This window comes from Chelonia mydas, chromosome 3, assembly GCF_015237465.2.
Source record: "Chelonia mydas isolate rCheMyd1 chromosome 3, rCheMyd1.pri.v2, whole genome shotgun sequence".
In the NCBI taxonomy this organism is placed as follows: domain Eukaryota; kingdom Metazoa; phylum Chordata; order Testudines; family Cheloniidae; genus Chelonia; species Chelonia mydas.
In genome coordinates this window covers 162,005,028-162,025,897 of record NC_057851.1, presented here as the reverse complement: position 1 = coordinate 162,025,897, position 20,870 = coordinate 162,005,028, and the positions used below count along the sequence as shown (strand labels likewise).

At 43.5% G+C, this 20,870-nt stretch overlaps 1 protein-coding gene across 1 annotated transcript in view; it reads left to right on the top strand.

Annotated features, from left to right (window-relative positions):
* Nucleotides 1-90: 90 nt before the first annotated feature.
* Nucleotides 91-20,870, top strand: part of PPP2R5A (protein phosphatase 2 regulatory subunit B'alpha) — a 101,844-nt gene continuing 81,064 nt past the window's right edge. The window contains exon 1 of the mRNA XM_007058007.4: nucleotides 91-1,129. Coding sequence (XP_007058069.1) covers nucleotides 979-1,129 — 151 coding nt within the window. The 5' untranslated portion in view covers nucleotides 91-978. The remainder of the gene's footprint in view (nucleotides 1,130-20,870) is intronic.

Genomic DNA, 20,870 nt, shown 5'->3' with positions numbered 1-20,870 from the left:
CCTCATTACTCAGTTCCGATCACTCTCCGGCTCGCCACAAGACATCCCGCCCACTTTCCCCGGCTCTGTTGGCCAACTCCGTTATCAATCACTCGTGCCGGAGGTCGCGCGGCATCGGCGCCCCCGCCGCCATCTCGGTCTTTTAATTGGTTGCTCTTCTCCCGTCAATCATTCACGCGCCTGCAGCAACGGCCACCCCAACCACCCCCCGCCAACTTATGCCCCGCCTCTTTCCCCTCCCCCTCAGGGCTCACCTCCTACCGCTGGCAAGTTCCGCGGACGCTCTCGCTTGCCGGCTCTGGGGGCTTCGCGGCGCGACCGGGCCGGTGCTGCTGCGGCCCCGGGGGGACACGGAGACGCTCGGGAACCCGCGGTCTGAGCTGACCGGGCCGCGTGGGAGCATGATGACAGTAGAGGCGCGGGGGGCTCCCGGCGGTGGCTGAGGGGCGGGTGGGGGGAACGTGCCTCTCAGGCGAGCTCGGCCCATGACAGCGAGCTCCGCGCGCACTGGCACAGGCGAGCCTGGCTGAGGAGAGGAGGGCATAGGCGAACCCAGCTCTCGCGCTATCTCTGGCGGCTCGGGCGGCGCTCGCTGCGGGGAGAGCGTGAGCCGCGCGGATCGCTCCCGTCCCGTCCGCCGGAAAGTTTAGCGTGTGGCTGCCGTGCCCGCCCCGCGGCTCCGCCAGGGAAAGTTTCGGGAGCCGGCTCCGCGGAGAGGAAGTTACGAGGGAAACAGGAACTTGGGAACGTCGCGGCTCGGACTGAGGAGTCTCCCAGCGCTTGGATAAAGTAGGCTCCGTCAGCGAGCCCGGCCGGGATTGGGCCGCTCGGAGGCGGCGCGGGGGAAGTTGCCCGCTCGCCGTCGGGATCCCCTCCGTTTTTTGGGCGGGGGGGTCTTGGCTCCTTTTCCCGCCCCTCTTCCCCACCGCTTTGATATATGCTTCTGGGGAGCGGCGCCCCCCTCTTCACCACCCAGCCATGTCGGCGGCCATCTCTGCAGCGGAGAAGGTGGATGGCTTCACGCGGAAATCGGTGCGCAAGGCTCAGAGGCAGAAGCGCTCGCAGGGCTCCTCGCAGTTCCGGAGTCAGAGCAGCCAGGTAGAGCTCTCGCCTCTGCCCCAGCTCAAAGGTACGGCCCGACACTCCCCAGCCCTGGGCTACAGGTGCTGCACTGAGTCGCCCACTGCTGAGCTACTAACCACTTTTCCAATTCTGAGCTCGTTCTAGCCTGCCCCGTTTCTCCATCTCTGGGCTTCTCCCCGCTCCAGTCCCTAGCTCAGGCTTGTGTTCCCTCTTTTTCCTTTCCTGGATCTCCAAGCCCTGAGCTCGTCCTCTGGTGGCCCCTTTAGTCCTCCTTGACCGTTCTCCTTTCGCTTTTCTCCCTGTATTTTTCAAGTAGTGACTGTCGGGAGATGTAACCCTCCCACAAATACTTTCAGATCCAGAGCTTGTCTCGTCGGGGGTCCATATTCGTCTTATGTAAACAAACGTGCAACAGCTCTGTTACAATTTGCTGCCTGTCGAAGGATTAACCCAGCTAGTGCCTCAAGATTACAACCCTTTTTCTGAGTAATTGGGGATTAAATGCGTGGTTTTGACCCAGCAAGTTAGTGAAATTCAAAATCCTTCTTTCGTGATTGCTCCTTGTGCTGGGGGGAAGGAAACTGTTTTTAAAATATTGGAGTGAATGGAGTTTCCTCTTCCTGTGAGGTGTATTTTACACTGGCAAATGCTGTATTTGTAGTATAATCTAATTTATCCACGGAAAATGTGTGCTAGACCTGGGGCACTTGTTTTGGCCTAATTGCTCCTTCCCACCAGTGGTGGAGGATTTCGAGTAAACCCTTTCTCTTGCTTCAGTTTAATTCTTCACAAATTACCATTAAAAGTTCTCCTCCCACTGGTACGGTCTCATGTGGCGAACTAAGATTTTTAGATGCTGGCAGCACTAACACTAAATTGGCCAAATTACAAAGTATTTGTATGTTATATTTTGTCCTAGATCACATATAAATGTTACAGGGAAATTAGACTGATGAGGCTATTGCAGGACAGGCTCTAGTTTCTTACCAAAATAAACCTAAATTTCTATAGAATCTTGCACATAATCTAAATATAAAATTAAAGTTGTGCGTGGTCTCTAAATCCCCCATAATACAAAAATGGTGGTTACATGGTGAATACAAATTTGTGACTAAGACAGTGTTTGACAAAATTCAAAAGAACCTTAGAGGTAAAGATAAGTTTTATTACTTTAAAAGTTACAGCTTAATGGTAGCTTCAAAAGCGCATCACGCTTGTCTTCTAAACAGACTAGTAAAAAGCTCTTGTGAAAATCCCACCATTGTCAGGATTAAACTTGCTGCAAGGTTCAGTATAACATGGTTAACTTAAAGTTTCAGAGTAGTTTCAGTTACTAGATTTGCCCTGAATCTCCCTATTTGTTAATTTTTTTTTCAGTCAGATTATATATTTTAAGAAAACACTGAGAAAAATGTTTTTAACAGACCCACTCAGAGGAAGGTGACTGACTGTATGGGGGAAACAGTGAAACAAACTATCCAACTGCTGCTAAATGCAAATAAACAAAGTGGGGGATTTTTTTTTTCCTCCACATCTGTTATAGTCATCACAGCTCATAACAACAAGAGGGGGAAAATATATTCAAATAGTTCGGTATTCCTTTGACAGATCAGTGACTTTTTCCCCCCTATGCAATATTTTTGCAAACTAGTATAACTTTCAGGTAAGACAGCGTTTTAAAAAAAACCCACTGGAAAAATTGTTTGAAACATGAACTAAGTTCCTACACTTCATAAGTCTAAACTCCATTGTGCTTTAATAGTCAATACTTGATACATTTTGCTCAAATGTGTTCTGATTTTTATACCTCTAGTAAACTGTATTAAAAGCTCTCAATAGCTGATACCAGAGCCCTTGCATTAGAGATCACGTATGGGTGACTTTTTCAGCAATATGGTGACTGTTTATAGGAATCTTAGGCCCTCATCTTGCGAAGACTCAAACACATGCTTTACTTCTTGCATGTGTGGTCCCGTTGAAGTCTGTGGAACTACATGCTTAAAATCTCTGCTGAATTGGGGCTTTAATGCCAACTGTCCAATCAGACTAGTGAGGCTTTCAATTTTGTGTGTGCAGTTTTGTCTCCACAATTACTTATACGTGCAGTTTAGGTCACTTAACTATCTCAGTCCCCGCAAAGTGCCAGATTTGGGGGTTTAGAAGTCTATAAAGCCTTAAACCTGCAAACTGAATCTGTATGGGCAAACCATCCGCACAGAGCTCTGTTTGGGGTTGAAGGGACCTAAATTAAGGGTTTGAAATTGTTTGTATTTATTTGTGCTCACAGTTTAATTTTAATCTACAGAAGCACCTATAATCTCAACTGCGTCAAAACAAATAATTGACCGAAATGTAGTTTCTTTTTAAAAAGAACCTGTCATTAAACTATTTTTCAAAACTGCAAACTATTGATGTATGCTGAGTGTCCCAAATAACCAATCTGAGAGTCAGGTGGCACACTAGTAACTTAAAACTTGCATGTTTTCCCCCCATTTCTTGGGAAATCTGTCTAAACTGCAGATTGCTGGCTCCTGCTCCATGTGATTCCCCTGAAGTGTACACTGTAGTAGTAGCATCACGCTTGGCCTCCAAAAATGCATGGTTTCATAGAACTTTTATTCCCAATCATGCATTTCCCCCCTCAGAAAATACAGTTTGACCTCACTCTAAGACCAGTTCCAAACAGAGTTCTGTGGTAGGTGTGATCCTACGACTGTAGTACATCCTGGGTCATTGCATAAAGCAGAAAAATGGCATTATGTTGGTTGCCTAGGGGTGGTAGGTTAATTTTTTTGTTTTCCCAGACAGCTTTTGTTTTTAAAGAAAAGTTAAAGCCTGCTGTGTTAGGAGGAAGTATTGACTATTATACTCTTATTATATCTAAAATATAGGTAACCTAGTTTAGTCACAACTACTCCATCATTTTACAGAAAATGCAAACATCATAAAAATTCCAAAACAACCTGTAAGTTTCTGTCTGACTGGTCTAGAATGCTCATACTCCTTTCCTGGCAGGAGAGATGCATCAAAAATAATCAGGCTCCTGTCATTATTATGAATGTCTGTTTGGGTAAAAGATTTTAAAAAGGAACTAATCTAGGAAATGTTGGTGGGTGACTGGAATTTGAACCTCCTAATCAAAAATTGTCTCATACATTTCCACAAGGATATAAGTAGTACTGTATGAAAACCTGTAAACATTTGTTTTATTTACTCCTGGGGGAATTCTGTGCCACTGCGCATGTGCAGAATTCATGTCCTCAGCAGATTTCTTTGCTTCCCAGCCAAAAAAGAAAAGAAAAAGAGACTTTGTCAGGGAAGCAAAGGGAAGCTGCAAGAGCAGTCACACACCACTCCCCAGCAGTGCAGGTACATTGCTGGAGCAGCCAGTGGAGAGGTAAATCACCACAGGGCTAGGGATGCTCCAGCCAGTGGCTCCTACCCTGATCCGGGATCAGATGCTAGTCCCAGCTGGGTTGGAGGCAGGAGAGGACAGGACTTCCTCTTCTCCTGCAAGAAGTGGCTAGACCTGTGTCAGACCCACCCCCAGAAACCTCCACCAGCTGCAGGAAGTTCAGCTTTCTGTCCCCATTGCTCCTCAGCTGTGGTGGGAGGGGTCACTGTATGGGGAGCTGCTCACCTGACCATTGTGCATCTGGACCTCCCATACCCAGTCACCCCTGCCAAGCCACACCCTGTACACCCAGACCCCCCCATCCTTCCATACCCGAACTCCACTCCAATGAACCTCAACCCCTGCATCTGGATCCCCCTGCACCTAGACCCCCTGCCTCCGGGCCCCCACCTCTGCACCCAGATCAACCCCACTGAGCTCCCTGCACTCAAACCTCCACCCTAACTAGCCCCACCACCCTGAGCCCCCACAGCTAGACCTCCATCCTACTGACCCCCAGTTAGCTGCACCCAGAAACCCACCCCATCAATCCCCACTCCCCCAGCACCCAGACCCCCCTGCTGAGCTCCCCAGACCCATTGGCTGAGCCCCAACCACTTTCACCTGGAACCACCACAACGAGCATCCAGATCCCCCCACACCTAGAACCCCCACTGAGCTGCATGCACCCAGATTGTTCCACACAGAATCCTCTCACCCCACACCTGGATCCCGCCACCCTTGGATCCTGCCTGGTTGAGTCTGCCTGCCCGCCCCATACCTGGTGCTCCTGAAGCAGAAGGGCAGGGCCTCCGGTTGTTTCTGGGCCCTGCCTTGTGCTGGATCAGGGTTGAGTGCAGCCTCACCACTGAGTCCATGTCTCTGGGGTGGCGGGGGCTGCAGGGTGATCTCCACCTTTGTGTAACCAGTGGCCTCTGCTCCCCACTGCCATGCTGGAGTCTCTGCATTTATTTGACCAATGCAACTTGCAGAATTTTAAAATATTGTATGCATAATTTTTAGGTGCAGAATGTCCTCCAGAGTAATATATATTGAAGTTAAACACACTACTATGGCTGGGCAGTACCAGAATCTATTAATTTGTGTGTCATGAGTTGGAGAAATCTACTCAAGTACTAAGTAATCTGCTAGTTACAAGTATAACAAGAACATCCTTTGTGAAACAGCTGTTAACTTTATTTTTTTTTATGAATATGGTTCATTTCGGATGTTCTTTCAGGTTGTGATTGTGTGTGCGTGTTGGAATAAACCAATTTTTTTCATTTTGAACAAATGGTCAGCAAGGCCTTACTAGTGACAGGGTGTATAAAAATAATAAAATTATGCTCTCCTTCGGTCAAATTGTCTGTTTTCCTTGTACATACATGATGCAGTCCACTTTGTGATATTACCTAAAAATCTCAAGAAACTAACTGTTCCAGGATTAGGCTTTAAAAATGATTAAAGCTGTGACAGGCTTAAAAAAATTTTACATTAAAAGTGTCTTCCTGTTGTTTTTCACTTTGATTTTGTGAAACTTTAGACAAGCAAGGAATTTGTATAATGTACTTGAATTCTAAAATACAATGTTGGGTAACACCAACATTCAAAACTAAGTATGATCTCTCATAGTGTTAGGGTGAAACATTTTTATGTATTTACATACATGTTTAACCAATACATGTATCTGAGAATATATTTAACACACACATTGCAGTTTAGCAACATATACAGTCATGGAATTCTTAAACTTCACTTTAGAAAGCATTATTGTAATTCAAAATCTGATGTGAGTAGTTTTGAAAATAGTATGTTAGCTTGTGTTTATGAATTGAAGCAAGAAAACTTTACTGACTTTAAAAAATGGTGAGACGTCAGAAGCAGTGAGACAAGCTTTTTTGCTAAGCAAGCAACTCTGCTTCTGAGAGCAAAATTTTTTAAGATTAAGTACAGGCAGTAAAGTAGATGTACGTATTTCCTATATAACACGCACCTTGTACTGTATTTATAAGGAATAAGAAATTCCTGATGGCTTTCTGGAATCTTAAACTGTAAATCTAGAAAAATCATTTTCAAACCCTGCAGGATGGAAACAAAAGAATATTAAAATAGTAAAATCAAATGTTTTGTTTACTTAAGTTTCCAAATGAGGCTGGCTCCTGGTGCAAAACAGATTGGCTGTTACAGTAGAAGAATTGGAAGCCGGTCCAAGAATCCATCAGCTGCAAGGCTTGGGAAAGGCTATAGGGTCTCTGTGCTAGGGATGACGACAGTGTGGGAGGAGAATCCTGTAATTAGAGACTTCAAGTTTTTATACTGGAAAAATCTTACTAAACATCCAAATATGGGATGTAAAAACTATCAACAATAGTATTTACTCCTCAACCCTCCAGGGAGGTAGTTTGGACTTCCAGATGCTACACCTCAGCTAAGCTTTAATGGCTACATTACAAAAATGTAAAGTTTTACATTTGTACACAACTTAAATCAATCAAGATCAGACTGAATCTTAAATTTGTTTTGGATATCTGTAATCCATTGCTGTGTTTCAGAATAACAAATAGCTATAAAAGTTGTGTAGTAGGGTCAGCCTCCACAGCACCCCATGGTGGCTCACCATCTGTCTCAGTATCATCAGGTAAGGCCAGGAAAACATACATAACATAGTAAGGTCTTCCATCCTACTTTATTTTAAAAAAACAAAACAAAACAAAAAGTTCTGACCCTCCAGACTATCCTTGGAGGTCCGGCTCCTACCTGAGCCATTGACCCTCAGGACTTTGTTCCTGGAGTTCTTCCCCAATCTGGTTCTCCATAGACTGGATTCTTATTCACAGTCTACCTCAGGCTATTGGCCTAGGCTTTGGCCCTCTCCAGTGCTTGCTGTAGGAACCTCCTTCTCTTGTGTCATCCTCTCCCTTCAGGACCAATCACAGGAGACAATTTTACCAGTTGAGGTCTCCCAGCCTTTTATGGACATCAATTGATGCTTTCCAGCTGGGTCTGATAACTTAACCAAGCCATCTGATCCACATCTAATTAGGATCATTTGGGTATGTGTGAGGGGTGGCTGATCCATGGCAGGTAAGGCTGAGCCCAACTCTCCTTACAGGGCCAGTGAGCCTGTCACAAGGTTTTTAGTTTCTTTGTAATGTTGTTGTCTTGTGCTTCCCCAAAGAAAGCATCCATCAAAAATACTGTCCTGGTCCACTGTAATGTCAACCTAATAAAAATGTCTGTCCATTATACATTAGGGAAATGTCAGTGTGCAGTATCTTTCATAGGTTGGTGAATTGTTTACTTACATTCCTGGGGATTCACCCTTGGTCACCCCTATTACTTCTCTCTTTTATATCTTTTATCAAGATCTCCTACATCTACTAGTATGGTGGATAAGATTTCCTTTGACGGGAGTAAACTCTTAATTGGGTGGAGGATCTGTGAGGTTTTTTATATAAAAGTTACAAATATATTTACAATACACACAGATATAGCAAAAATTGCTCTTCAGTCAAGCAAGAAGTTCATAATTTTGAAAGAGAAGCAAGAACAGTTCTTTAGCACTTGATACAGAATTCTTTTTTTTGGATTGGTATGGAGTGCTGTACAAAAACCAAGCAACTGAATTTCTTCCAAATTAAGGAATTATTACTGGTTTATCAAGTGGAACGTCTGGGCTCTAATTCTTACAAGATGTGACCTTTCTTATCCTTAGACTTGTATTTTTTTAGTTTTTAGAATATACTTCCATAAAGTGTAATTCCTAAATACAGAGCCTATTGACAGTCTTCACATGAAGAACTTTTCTATTTAAATCTTTCACATCTTCTTTGTGCCAACTTAGTATCAGATTTCTTTCCATATTCATTGCTTTATAGTTTAGTCAGATATTGGGTGTACAGGTGCTGAGTTTAAAGTAATTTAGCTGTCCAATCAAGAAAGCTAAATGTAAATTATTTATTGCTCAAGACATGCTGCCTTTATCTGATCAAAAGAACATTACATCAATCTGGGAAGGATATGTGAAACTCTCTAATAAAATTTAAGTGAATTCTGTGCTTTTGAACAGTGCCATATCAATGGCTCTTGGGAGACCATTTTTATTTATCCAGAACATGTATAGGATGCACAGCAACTTTCAAGATTCCTCACTAATATTCTTGTAACCTGGACTTGAAAGGGCCTAATGGCCATTGGGGGATGATGTAGCTCCTCTTTCATGCCCATGTAATCTTGACCCTGTTATTTTGACTGGGAGGTAATACTAAGGTTACAGGCCTAATGGAAGGAAGTGAATTTTGAAAAGGGACGTGGAGGAGAGGGTGGAGCCATCGCTTCACTGGGACAATAAGTATTAAATAATGCCAGTTTTCTCTGTGGTATTGTGGGAAAAACTGCTAGGAACTGGACTGAACCCAGCAGCTTATTTTTCATAGGCAAATTAATGATATTTGTCACTGATTGTGTGTTTTGGGCTATTCCTTTCCCTTCAGTTTTGCTGCTTTTCATGTTCAAGGAAGTTTGTCTTAAGGATATTGCTAGTGGAATACCTCTAGACTTACTATATGCAGATCAAGCAGGACTGCCTATGGTAAAGTTTCTGTAACACTTTCCTTTACAAGGTTCTAGTTTTCAGTTGCTTATAACTCTGCTATAACTGTTTGGACTGAAGTTTTCCATGCCAAGTATGGAAAACTTTTTGACCCATGCCTCCGATTAAATTTCTTAGGCCTTTTCAACACTACACAATTTTGTTGATAAGTCAGCTTTTACCAACAAATAGCGGAGGTGTACACTGACATGCTCCTTCCACCAGTGCCGATCTAACTCCCTTTCTATGCCGACGACATAAAACCACCTTAACGAGCGGTGTAGGGCTTAGGTCAGTGTAGTTAGGGTGATGCAGTGTAGACAGTGTTCCTTACATTGACTGTTCTTATCAATGTCAATTTCACAGCTCCAGCAGAGACTTGAAAAGAAAGCTGGCTGCTGCCTGGTCTCTGCTCCAGGCCAGGCTGCTCCCTGGGCTCCTTGCTGGGAGCACTGCTGCCTCGCTCCCCCACCCCCGATCCGAACTCCCTGCTCCCACTGGGAGCATGGATGCCAGCCAGACTCCCAGCACAGATCTCCCTACCAGAGTCAAGAAGCCTTGGTTGCCCGCCTTGGCTCTCAATCCTCCTCCCACTTCCCTTCTTCAGTCAGTGGAAGTACTCCTGGTGAGGACACACATCACTGACAGAAGGACGGTAGTCTGGACATCAGCTACTGCAGTAATTAATGCGGTGGCTGTAAGTCGACCTAGCATAGGTCAACTTATCTTTGTAGTGTAGACAGGCTATGTTTCAACAGAAACAGTTCAGCTGTTTCTAAGAATGAGATTTAGTTAGTCATAAAGTTTAAGGCTAGAGGAGTCTACCAGACAATCTAGTCTGACCTCTTGTATATTAGGCTACTAACACCGTCCAGCCACCAAGCCACTTGGAACTATCTTGGAAGAAACTAAACTGTTGTGTGCCACAGGTAGAGAATAGAAGGGACTGTGGTGCGCCAATGCCCAAGGCCTCTGCAGTGACAGGGAATTGATTATTTAAGTTATACCCAGATCCTAACAAGTGACCTGCTTCTCGCACTGCAGAGGAAGACAATCCCTTCTCCACCCTTCCCCAAGGTCCCTGCTAGTCTGGCCTGGGAGAAGATTCCGTCCAAGCCCCATGTATGGCAGTTAGTTAGACCTTGAGCATGTGAGCAAGAGCGAGCCAGCCAAGCACCTGAGAGAATTCTCAGTACCACCTCAGAGCACCGTTCCACCCCATCCAGTGTCTCATCTCTGGCCGTGGCCATCTCCAATCCTTCAAAGGCAGGAGATTAAAAAAAAACAAAACACCCCAACTCAAAATACATTATGGGGAAAAATTCCCTTCCTGATCCCTACAGGTGGCTGGCTGAAACCCTCAATCATGAGATGTTACGACATAAGACATGAACCAGAGGAAACCCCTGCTCCCTCCCTCCCGGGCTGCTGAGCCCTGCGCCTGCCACCTTAGGCAACCCTGTCATACAATCTCACTATAATTACCTTTAAGTTAGAGCTTGACAAAATTAAGGTTTATCCCACAGGTCCTATTGGGAGGCTGTTCCAGAGCCTTACTCTCTTGTTAGAAAACTTCTGATTTCCAGCCTAAATTTATTCGTGGCCAGTTCATATCCATTTGTTTTTGTGCCAGCAAAAAAGCTCTTCTCCCTCCATGGTATTTACCCCCTGATAGATTTATAGAGTACAATCAGGTTTCCTCTCACTCCATTTTACTAGGCTAAACAAACCAACCTCTTTTACTCTCCTCTCATAAGACAGGCTCTCAATTCCCCTGATCGTCCTTTGAGCCCTTCTCTGCACCTGTTCCAGTTGGAATTAATCATTTTTGAACATGGATGGCCAGAATTGTACACATTATTCCAAATGAGGTCTTACTAGTTCCCTGTGCAATGGTATTAATACTAATCTATTGCTGCTGAAAATACCACTGCTGATATATCCTCAGATCACAGTTGCATCACGTAGGTGGCTCATGGGATGGCAATGATTGGCCCATAAACAGAGGTCTCTTTCCTCCTCTGTTGCTTTCCATTGATGAACCCTCTGCTTATAGCAGAAATTCTTATTAGTCCCATTTCATAGAATCATAGAATATCAGGGTTGGAAGGGACCTCAGGAGGTCACCTAGTCCAACCCCCTGCTCAAAGCAGGACCAATCCCCAATCAAATCATCCCAGCCAAGGCTTTGTCAAGCCTGACCTTAAAAACTTCCAAGGAAGGAGATTCTACCACCTCCCTAGGTAACGCATTCCAGTGTTTCACCACCCTCCTAGTGAAAAAGTTTTTCCTAATATCCAATCTAAACCTCCCCTACTGCAACTTGAGACCATTACTCCTTGTCCTGTCCTCTTCTACCACTGAGAATAGTCTAGAACCATCCTCTCTGGAACCACCTCTCAGGTAGTTGAAAGCAGCTATCAAATCCCCCCTCATTCTTCTCTTCTGCAGACTAAACAATCCCAGTTCCCTCAGCCTCTCCTCATAAGTCATGTGTTCCAGACCCCTAATCATTTTTGTTGCCCTTCGCTGGACTCTCTCCAATTTATCCACGTCCTTCTTGTAGTGTGGGGCCCAAAACTGGACACAGTACTCCAGATGAGGCCTCACCAATGTCGAATAGAGGGGAACGATCACGTCCCTCGATCTGCTGGCAATGCCCCTACTTATACATCCCAAAATGCCATTGGCCTTCTTGGCAACAAGGGCACACTGCTGACTCATATCCAGCTTCTCATCCACTGTAACCCCTAGGTCCTTTTCCGCAGAACTGCTGCCTAGCCATTCAGTCCCTAGTCTGTAGCTGTGCATTGGGTTCTTCCGTCCTAAGTGCAGGACCCTGCACTTATCCTTATTGAACCGCATCAGGTTTCTTTTGGCCCAATCCTCCAATTTGTCTAGGTCCCTCTGTATCCTATCCCTGCCCTCCAGCGTATCTAGCACTCCTCCCAGTTTAGTATCATCTGCAAATTTGCTGAGAGTGCAATCCACACCATCCTCCAGATCATTTATGAAGATATTGAACAAAACCGGCCCCAGGACCGACCACCTAGGGCACTCCACTTGACACCGGCTGCCAACTAGACATGGAGCCATTGATCACTACCCGTTGAGCCCGACAATCTAGCCAACTTTCTACCCACCTTATAGTCCATTCATCCAGGCCATACTTCTTTAACTTGCTGACAAGAATACTGTGGGAGACCGTGTCAAAAGCTTTGCTAAAGTCAAGAAACAATACATCCACTGCTTTCCCTTCATCCACAGAACCAGTAATCTCATCATAGAAGGCTATTAGATTAGTCAGGCATGACCTACCCTTGGTGAATCCATGCTGACTGTTCCTGATCACTTTCCTCTCGTGTAAGTGCTTCAGGATTGATTCCTTGAGGACCTGCTCCATGATTTTTCCGGGGACTGAGGTGAGGCTGACTGGCCTGTAGTTCCCAGGATCCTCCTTCTTCCCTTTTTTAAAGATTGGCACTACATTAGCCTTTTTCCAGTCATCTGGGACTTCCCCCTTTCGCCACGAGTTTTCAAAGATAATGGCCAATGGCTCTGCAATCACATCCGCCAATTCCTTTAGCACTCTCGGATGCAACTCGTCCGGCCCCATGGACTTGTACACGTCCAGCTTTTCTAAATTTCTATTACTCTGATCCTCAAGGTCTTCCTCTTCTTCCTATATGATATTTTGATCCTTCACTGTATTGATGACTCCCAATACATTTAAAAAAAAAAAGTATTGGAAAACTTACAACTGTTTTTGTTGTGAAGCTCTAGCACCACTGTAATTTGGGGGCAGGGGATTTGAGGTGCTCTATGAAAATCAATCCACATTTGGCCAAATTATACAACTCTGAAAATTGTCATTTGCACATGCTTTGTAGAGGCTTCTTGGAGATTAGCAGCAAAATTATCCAAAGATTCCATCTGTACTGAGCATGTGTCATCCTCCCCTCAGGAGTGCTGCAGTTGCTTCTCTGGACTGCTGACAGGTCAGGCACTGGAACAGAGAGCTCTTATTGCTAACTGCTGCTGGACCTCAGGAATAGGAGGAAATGGCTTGACTTAAATGCCAGAGTAGAGTGTGTTTGGGAATCAGGCAGGTTGGGATGATAGCAGCAGAGGGAGACAGGGAGGGGGAAGAGAAGGACAGAAGGGTTTCACCGCTACTAGCCCATACTCCCCTCTAGAACCTGAAATAGGACCCAGGATTGAGAGTTTCAGCATTCCTCTGCTGTCAGAAGATAGCAGTTAAACCTTCTGGCAAAGTGTTTCTCATCTCCCTCTTTGTAAGACTCTGCATTGTTTTCCATTATAAGTCTGATTTTGAACTTCCCATGACTTTTAATAAAGCTAAACCAATCTGTCTAAAATTTCACAGGCATTTTTCTTATGCTGTTGTACAATTCTGTAAATCTTTAAAAAACAAATCAAACAAGGTGTTTGGAGATGCAAACCTTCACAAAATGAGTTGATTTTACTTGGCATTGTTCTAACTTTGTTTCATCAGAACTTAGAAACATCATGGTTTCAGAGCACCAGATTTGGTTTCATCTGTTTGTTTTAGTGATAACTGGTGGTGTGTGTGAGATGGGAGGAAGGTTGGTGGAAAGTTAGATCCAAAATGCTAGATCCTAGTCAGCTAAAAATTAAGTCACTACTAGCCAGAGGCCACTATCAAAGCAAGGGACATGGGGGCCAATACCAGTGATGACCAGGGCAACAGCATGATGAGAATTGTAGGGACCCTTCTATCTGCTAAAAAGTGGGGCATAATGCTGTTATGAATGCTGGAAGTGGGGGGGAACAGAGGGTTAAGGGTTGAATTATTCTATGTCTCCTGGCTTCTAGCAAGAAAGGGTTTTCACTCTTGAGCCTCTGTCTTTCACTCTTGAGTCCCCTCACCTCACATTGAATAAAAATGTACATTTTGCTTTGTTGCTGAAAGGGAAATCTGTACCAAGCATAAGTACTAGAGCTGACTGCAGATTTCAGAAGACTGCACTGCATCAGTTCATATTTGGAAGGTTTTCTTTGCAAACGAAAGGATTAGAACTTAATTTTAATTAAAATAACTTTTTTCTGAAGAATTTAAAATTACATTTGAGCTATTCCTTCAGTTACTGGTGGAAGTTTTCTATTTGTCATAGGTGAGTGTTTGAACATTGACTAAAAAAAAATTTCCTCATGAGTAGTGGGTCCAGATGAGGCATTTATAAACTTATCATGATCCTGATGGGAAAAGTAGTAGTCAGAAAATTATGGGTATGCTTGGGAGAAGTATGTATGTGTGTATACACATGTGAGAGGAAGGGGGAGGGACGGAGGCGGCAGTTGGGTGGGTCCAGAGGGGAACAGGTGTTGCATCCGATGGGAAAGCTGGTCTGAAGAGGAAAGTAACGAGACAGCAGTTAGTCTGAGAAGGAAGAGAGATCAGTTTTGCTTTTGCCCCTAACAGCTCACAGAACAGCTGAAAACCAGGGGATACACCTATCTTCAAACTGTTGTACATTATTACATAAGTGACTGAAAATTGAGATGTGATCTAACTGGGCTACTTTATTCTTGCTGTCAATGTACCACATTGCTACATTTAAACTGAAGTGCATCTTTCATGACAACTACTCCTGCCTTCTTGAAAGCTTTATTGGGGAAGGAGGGAGGTTTTTAAATCTCTTTGCTAGAATTTATTATATTCAGGCTAACTGCTAGTTCCCCAAAAGTATATGGGGTTTCAAATCTAAAAGCCTTCTGCTTATGTGAGATTTGGCATAGGCACATCTCTACTGTACTTGGAGCTAGAAAACTCAGAAAGGTTGGATCAAAAATTAAGTTGCTTATGTGTGAGGAACACAGTGCTGGGGAATTGCTTTTATGAATGTACAAAACCAAAGCTGTAATGTACTTCAGAGTTGCTTGATTCCACAGGCAAACCACAAATAAAATGGACTTACGATGTCATTGTCAGAACATCCTTACCAGAATGTCTCCATGTCCGCATTTTCATGCGGACTGGAGAGAATGAAGAGAGGGCAAAGTTCAGGTTGTTTTTGTAACTTAAACTGGGTATTTCTGTACTCATCACTTTTTTTGTTTGTTTGTTTTTTGTTTTGTTTTGTTCCTATAGCTTTGAACTTCCAGCCTTTCTAGTGTGTTTTTTGAGACTGAATTATTCTCAAGGGGTTTTCCCTTTAATAACTGGATAGTTGAGATGGAGTTAAGGTTGTCAATAGCTAAACTTTGTGCTTTGGATCACTTATGTAATTTGAAAAACTAAAGAGGTTCCAGGTTTCTATAGTATAAAGGAATGAACCAATAATAAGGCACTTAAAATAATGGAATATGGCATTACTGCTGAGGGGACAGTGCCTTTTTTGCTTTCTACAATGTGTACAAGCTGCCTTGAAGATTGTTGTTCAAAGATGCTTTTTTCTGCCTGTTTTGTACTTTAGGGTTTGACTGCCCTAAAACTTGATGACAGAAGAACTAGATATCACAAAAGTCAAGAGTAAAAGCTGAGCAATTGAAATAGAGAAGGAATTTTTAGTCAATTTCAACTTTATAAATGCTGATTAAAGGATGGCTTTGTCAAAGATTCTCAGTTAATATACGAGGGTCTAAAATAAAGATGCACAGAGACATCCAGCTGGTCCCCCAACAAAAGGTAGGAGGATCAGATTTGATGTTGCTAATACTTAAGGTAAAAAATAAGGGAAAATTTACTTGAAGAAAAATTCTAAGTTGTCATCTCTGCACAGCATAATGGACACAAGCCCAATTTAAAAAAAAAATCCTTTGCAAGCCACCCTTACAAATTTGAATCTTATTTAAGTGCAGTATCCATCACTGCTTTACTTTGAAGAACCATTGTGAGTATGGGGAGGGGAAGGGCGGACTTCAGTGTTGATGAAAACTAGTTCAAACGTAATATGTTGTAGGACTGGATGCTTAATTTCAGCTCCATTGGTAATGAGGTCCTGCACCGATTTAAAAATCTTGCATATATATATCTGCTAAAGCAGGGGTGGGCAAACTTTTTGGCCCGAGGGCCACATCGGGGGGCGAAATTCTATGGAGGGACAGGTAGGGAAGGCTGTGCCCCCCAAACAGGCTGGTCCCCGCCCCCTGACTGCCCCCCTCAGAACCCCCGACCCATCCAACCCCCCCTTCCCCAAACCATCCCCTTTCCCCCAGGATCCCACCCCTTATCCAACCCCTCTGCTCCCAGTCCCCTGACAGCCCCAGAACCTGCGCCCCATCCAACCGCTCCCTGTACCGTGACTGCCCCCTGAGACCCGTTACCCAACCCTGTCACCACCCCCGCCCCCTTACCATGCCTCTCAGAACGGCAGGAGCTCGAAGCCCTGCTGCCTGTGCGGCGGCGTGCCTGCAGAAAAGGGGGGACAGCGGGGGAGGAGCCGGACCTAGCCTCCCCGGCTTGGAGCTCAAGGGCTTGGCAGGATGGTCCCGCGGGCTGTAGTTTGCCCACCTCTGTGCTAAACTATCCCTCATTAATTACCAGGGATGAAAACTTGTCCCCATTGAAGTCAGTGGGAGTTTTGTCACTGGAAGCCAGAATTTCACCTCAGGTATCAATCTAATTATCTCAGAATTCTTGTCTACTGTAACAAATTATGTTCTTTTTTTGTCTTGGAAATATTTTGAAAATAATTATATTTGGCTATTTTCTAAAATTGATTAATCCAAGAAGTCTGATTTCTCCATATTAAGATACATATGAAGCAAGGGGAGGACAGTTTTGCAAAACAGCCCAGGAAAACTGGATCTTTCCTCTATTAGCAAAATATTTCTGCTAGATTAGACCACATGCTCCTCTTCCAAGTGTGTTAAATTTTAAGATAATACATAATACATCTGCTAACTTAAATAGAATCCTAGAAATATAGGTCCTGGAAGGGACCTCCAAGTCACCAAGTTCACTTCAGTTCTGCTTAGGCAGGACCAAGTAAATCTACACCCTCTCTGGCAGGTGTTTGTCCAACCTGTTCTTAAATACCTCCAGTTATGGGGATTCCCCAACTTCCTTTGGAAACATATTCCAGAGCTTAATTACTCTTATACAATTGTTAGGTTTTTCTGCTATTTAACATAAATCTCCTTTGCCGTAGATTAAGCCCATTACTACTTGTCCTTCTTTCACTGGACGTGGAGAACAATAGATCACTGTCCTCTTTATAACAGCCTTTAACATATTTGAAGACTGTCATCAGATCCCACCGTCAGTCTTCTTTTCTGAAGACAAAACGTGCCCAGTTTCTTTAACCTTTCTTCATAGGCCAAGTTTTCTAAACCCTTTATTTTTCTTGCTCTCCTCTGGTCTCTTTCCAGTCTTTCTTAAAGTGTGGTGCTGAGACCTGTACACAGTACTGCAGCTGAGGTCTCACCAGTGCCAAGTGTAGTACTTTGCACTTGTCTTTATTGAATTTCATCTGGTTGAATTCAGATCAATTCTCCAATTTGTTAAGGTCATTTGAAATTTTAATCATGTCCTCCAAATTGGTTGCAGCTCCTTCCAGTTTGATGTCATCTGCATATTCTGTAAAAATACTCTCTACTCCATTATACAAGGCATTAATGAAAATATTGAATAGTACCGGACTCAAGACTGATCCCTGTGTGATCCCAATAGATATGTCTTCAGAGTATAACAGCAAACCATTGGTAACTACACTTGGAGTATAGTCTTTCAACCAGTTGTGCACCCACCTTCTAGTAATTTCATCCAGAACACATTTGCCTATGAGAATGTCATGTGGCACTGTCAGTATCCTTACTAAAATCAAGATATAGCTATTGCTTCCCCCCATCCACTAATCCAGTAACCCTTTCAAAGAAGGTAATTAGATTGGTTTGGCATAATTTGTTCTTGACAAATCCATGCTGGCTATTCCTTATAACCATATTATTCTCTGGATGTTTACAAATTGATTGTTTAATAATTTGGTCCAGATTGTAATTGCCCAGTTCCCCTTTATTCCCATTTTTTAAAGACAGGTACTATGTTTGTCCTTTTCCTCTGGGACCTTACCCATTCTCCATGAGTTCTCAAAGATAATGGCTAACAATTCTGAGGTTGCTTCAGCTAGCTTCTTAAGTACCCTAGGATGAATTTCATTATGCCTTGCTGACTTGATTACACCTAATTTATCTAAATATTCTTTAACCTGTTCTTTCTCTATTTTGGCTTTCTTTCTTTCCCCCTTGTTCATATTAATTATGTTAATTATTTGGTCACCATTCGCTATTTTAGTGAAGATTGGAACAAAATAGACATAAAATACTTTTGGGGCAAGAGAAAGTTGAAGTGTAGGTCCTCTACTCAGCCGGGAAGGAGTAAGGAGAGCTAATTGATGATATTAAGAAGGTTGAGATGTTGTTGCCTTGCTCAGTGTAACTCATTTTGTGCCTTAGCCTTTTAGATTTTGTCCTTATTTTTGTGCTGTTCTTTTGTGTGCCTCCTTAGCAATTTGTTCATGTTTCCACTTTTTGTAGGATTCCTTTTATTTTTCCAGGTCAGTAAAGAGCTCCTGATGGGGCCATATTGACCTGTTGCTGTTCTTCCTACCTTTCCTTTGCATCAGGATAGTTTGCAGCTGTGCCTTTCCTACTGTCTCCTTGACAAACTGCCAGCTCTCCTGAACTCCCCTTTCCCCTTGTATTTTCTTCCCAGCGGACCTTACCTACCATTTGTCTGAATTTACCATCTGAAGTCTATTGTCCTTATACTGCTGCTCTCACTCCTTCCTTTCCTTAGAATCATGAAATCTGTCCTTTCATGATTGCTTTCACCCAAATTGGCTTCCACCTTCAGATTCACTACCACTTCCTCACTGTTGGTTGGAATGAAGTCTGAAATGGCAGTCTCCCATGTTACTTCCTCCAATTTCCGAAACAAAAAGTTGTCCCCAATACGTTCCAAGAACTTATGGGAAATTTTGTGTTTTGCCATATTACTTTTCCAGCAGATATCTGGGTAGTTAAACTCCCCCATTACTACCAGGTCTTGAGGTTTAGATATTTGTTCTAGAAATGCATCATCCACCTCCTTATCCTGATTTGGTGGTCTGTAGTAGACCCCCTACCATAACATCACCCCTATTTTTTTACCACTTTTATCTTTACCTAGAGACTTTCAGCTGGTCTGCCTCTTCACCTCCTTCTGAATCTCAGAACAAGTGTATATATTGTTGATGTATAATGCAACAGCATCTCTTTGTATCCTGCCTGTCCTTCCTGAACAAGGTATACCACTCTATACCTATATTCCAGTCATGAGACTTCTCTCACCAAGTCTCTGTGATGCCAATTAAGTCATAATTTAGTTTGTACTTGCATTTATGTATAGACGTAGAATCATAGAAATTTAGCACACGAAGGGACCTCGATAGATCACCTAGTCCAGTCCCCTGCACTGAGGCAGGACTATGTCTAAGATGTTGAGCAGAGTTCTCCACGGATTTCCCTCTTGTTGCTCCAGGAGGATCTGGATGACCTTGTAAACTGGAGTAATAGGAAAAGGATGAAATTTAATAGTGAGAAGTGTAAGGTCATGCATTTAGGGATTAATAACAAGAATTTTAGTTATAAGCTAGGGACGCATCAACTAGAAGTAACGGAGGAGGAAAAGGACCTTGGAGTATTGGTTGATCATAGGATGACTATGAGCCGCCAATGTGATATGGCTGTGAAAAAAGCTAATGTCGTCTTGGGATGCATCAGGAGAGGTATTTCCAGTAGGGATAAGGAGGTTTTAGTACCGTTATATAAGGCACTGGTGAGACCTCACCTGGAGTACTGTGTGCAGTTCTGGTCTCCCATGTTTAAGAAGGATGAATTCAAACTGGAACAGGTACAGAGAAGGGCTACTAGGATGATCCGAGGAATGGAAAACTTGTCTTATGAAAGGAGACTCAGGGAGCTTGGCTTGTTTAGCCTAACTAAAAGAAGGTTGAGGGGAGATATGATTGCTCTCTATAAATATATCAGAGGGATAAATATCAGAGAGGGAGAGGAATTATTTAAACTCGGTAACAATGTGGACACAAGAACAAATGGATATAAACTGGCCACTAGGAAATTTAGATTAGAAATTAGATGAAGGTTTCTAACCATCAGAGGAGTGAAGTTTTGGAATAGCCTTCCGAGGGAAGTAGTGGGGGCAAAAGATCTATCTTGCTTTAAGATTAAACTCGATAAGTTTATGGAGGAGATGGTATGATGGGATAACATGGTTTTGGTAATTAAATATTCATGGTAAATAGGCCCAATGGCCTGTGATGGGTTTTAGATGGGGTAAGATCCAAGTTACCCGGGAAAGAATTTTCTGTAGTATCTGGCTGATGAATCTTGCCCATATGCTCAGGGTTTAGCTGATCGCCATATTTGGGGTCGGGAAGGAATTTTCCTCCAGGGCAGATTGGAAGGCCCTGGAGGTTTTTCGCCTTCCTCTGTAGCATGGGGCACGGGTCACTTGCTGGAGGATTCTCTGCTCCTTGAGGTCTTTAAACTACAATTTGAGGACTTCAATAGCACAGATATAGGTGTGAGGTTTTTTTTGTAGGAGTGGTGGGTGAAATTCTGTGGCCTGCGTTGTGCAGGAGGTCAGACTAGATGATCATAATGGTCCCTTCTGACCTAAATATCTATGAATCTATGACTCTCTTGTAATTTTCCACATCCCTCCCCTCCCAACATCTAGCCCTCTTTAAGATAATCTATTTTATACTTACCTGTGGGGTTTTGTCACCTGCCCCCTTTGAACCTAGTTTAAAGCCT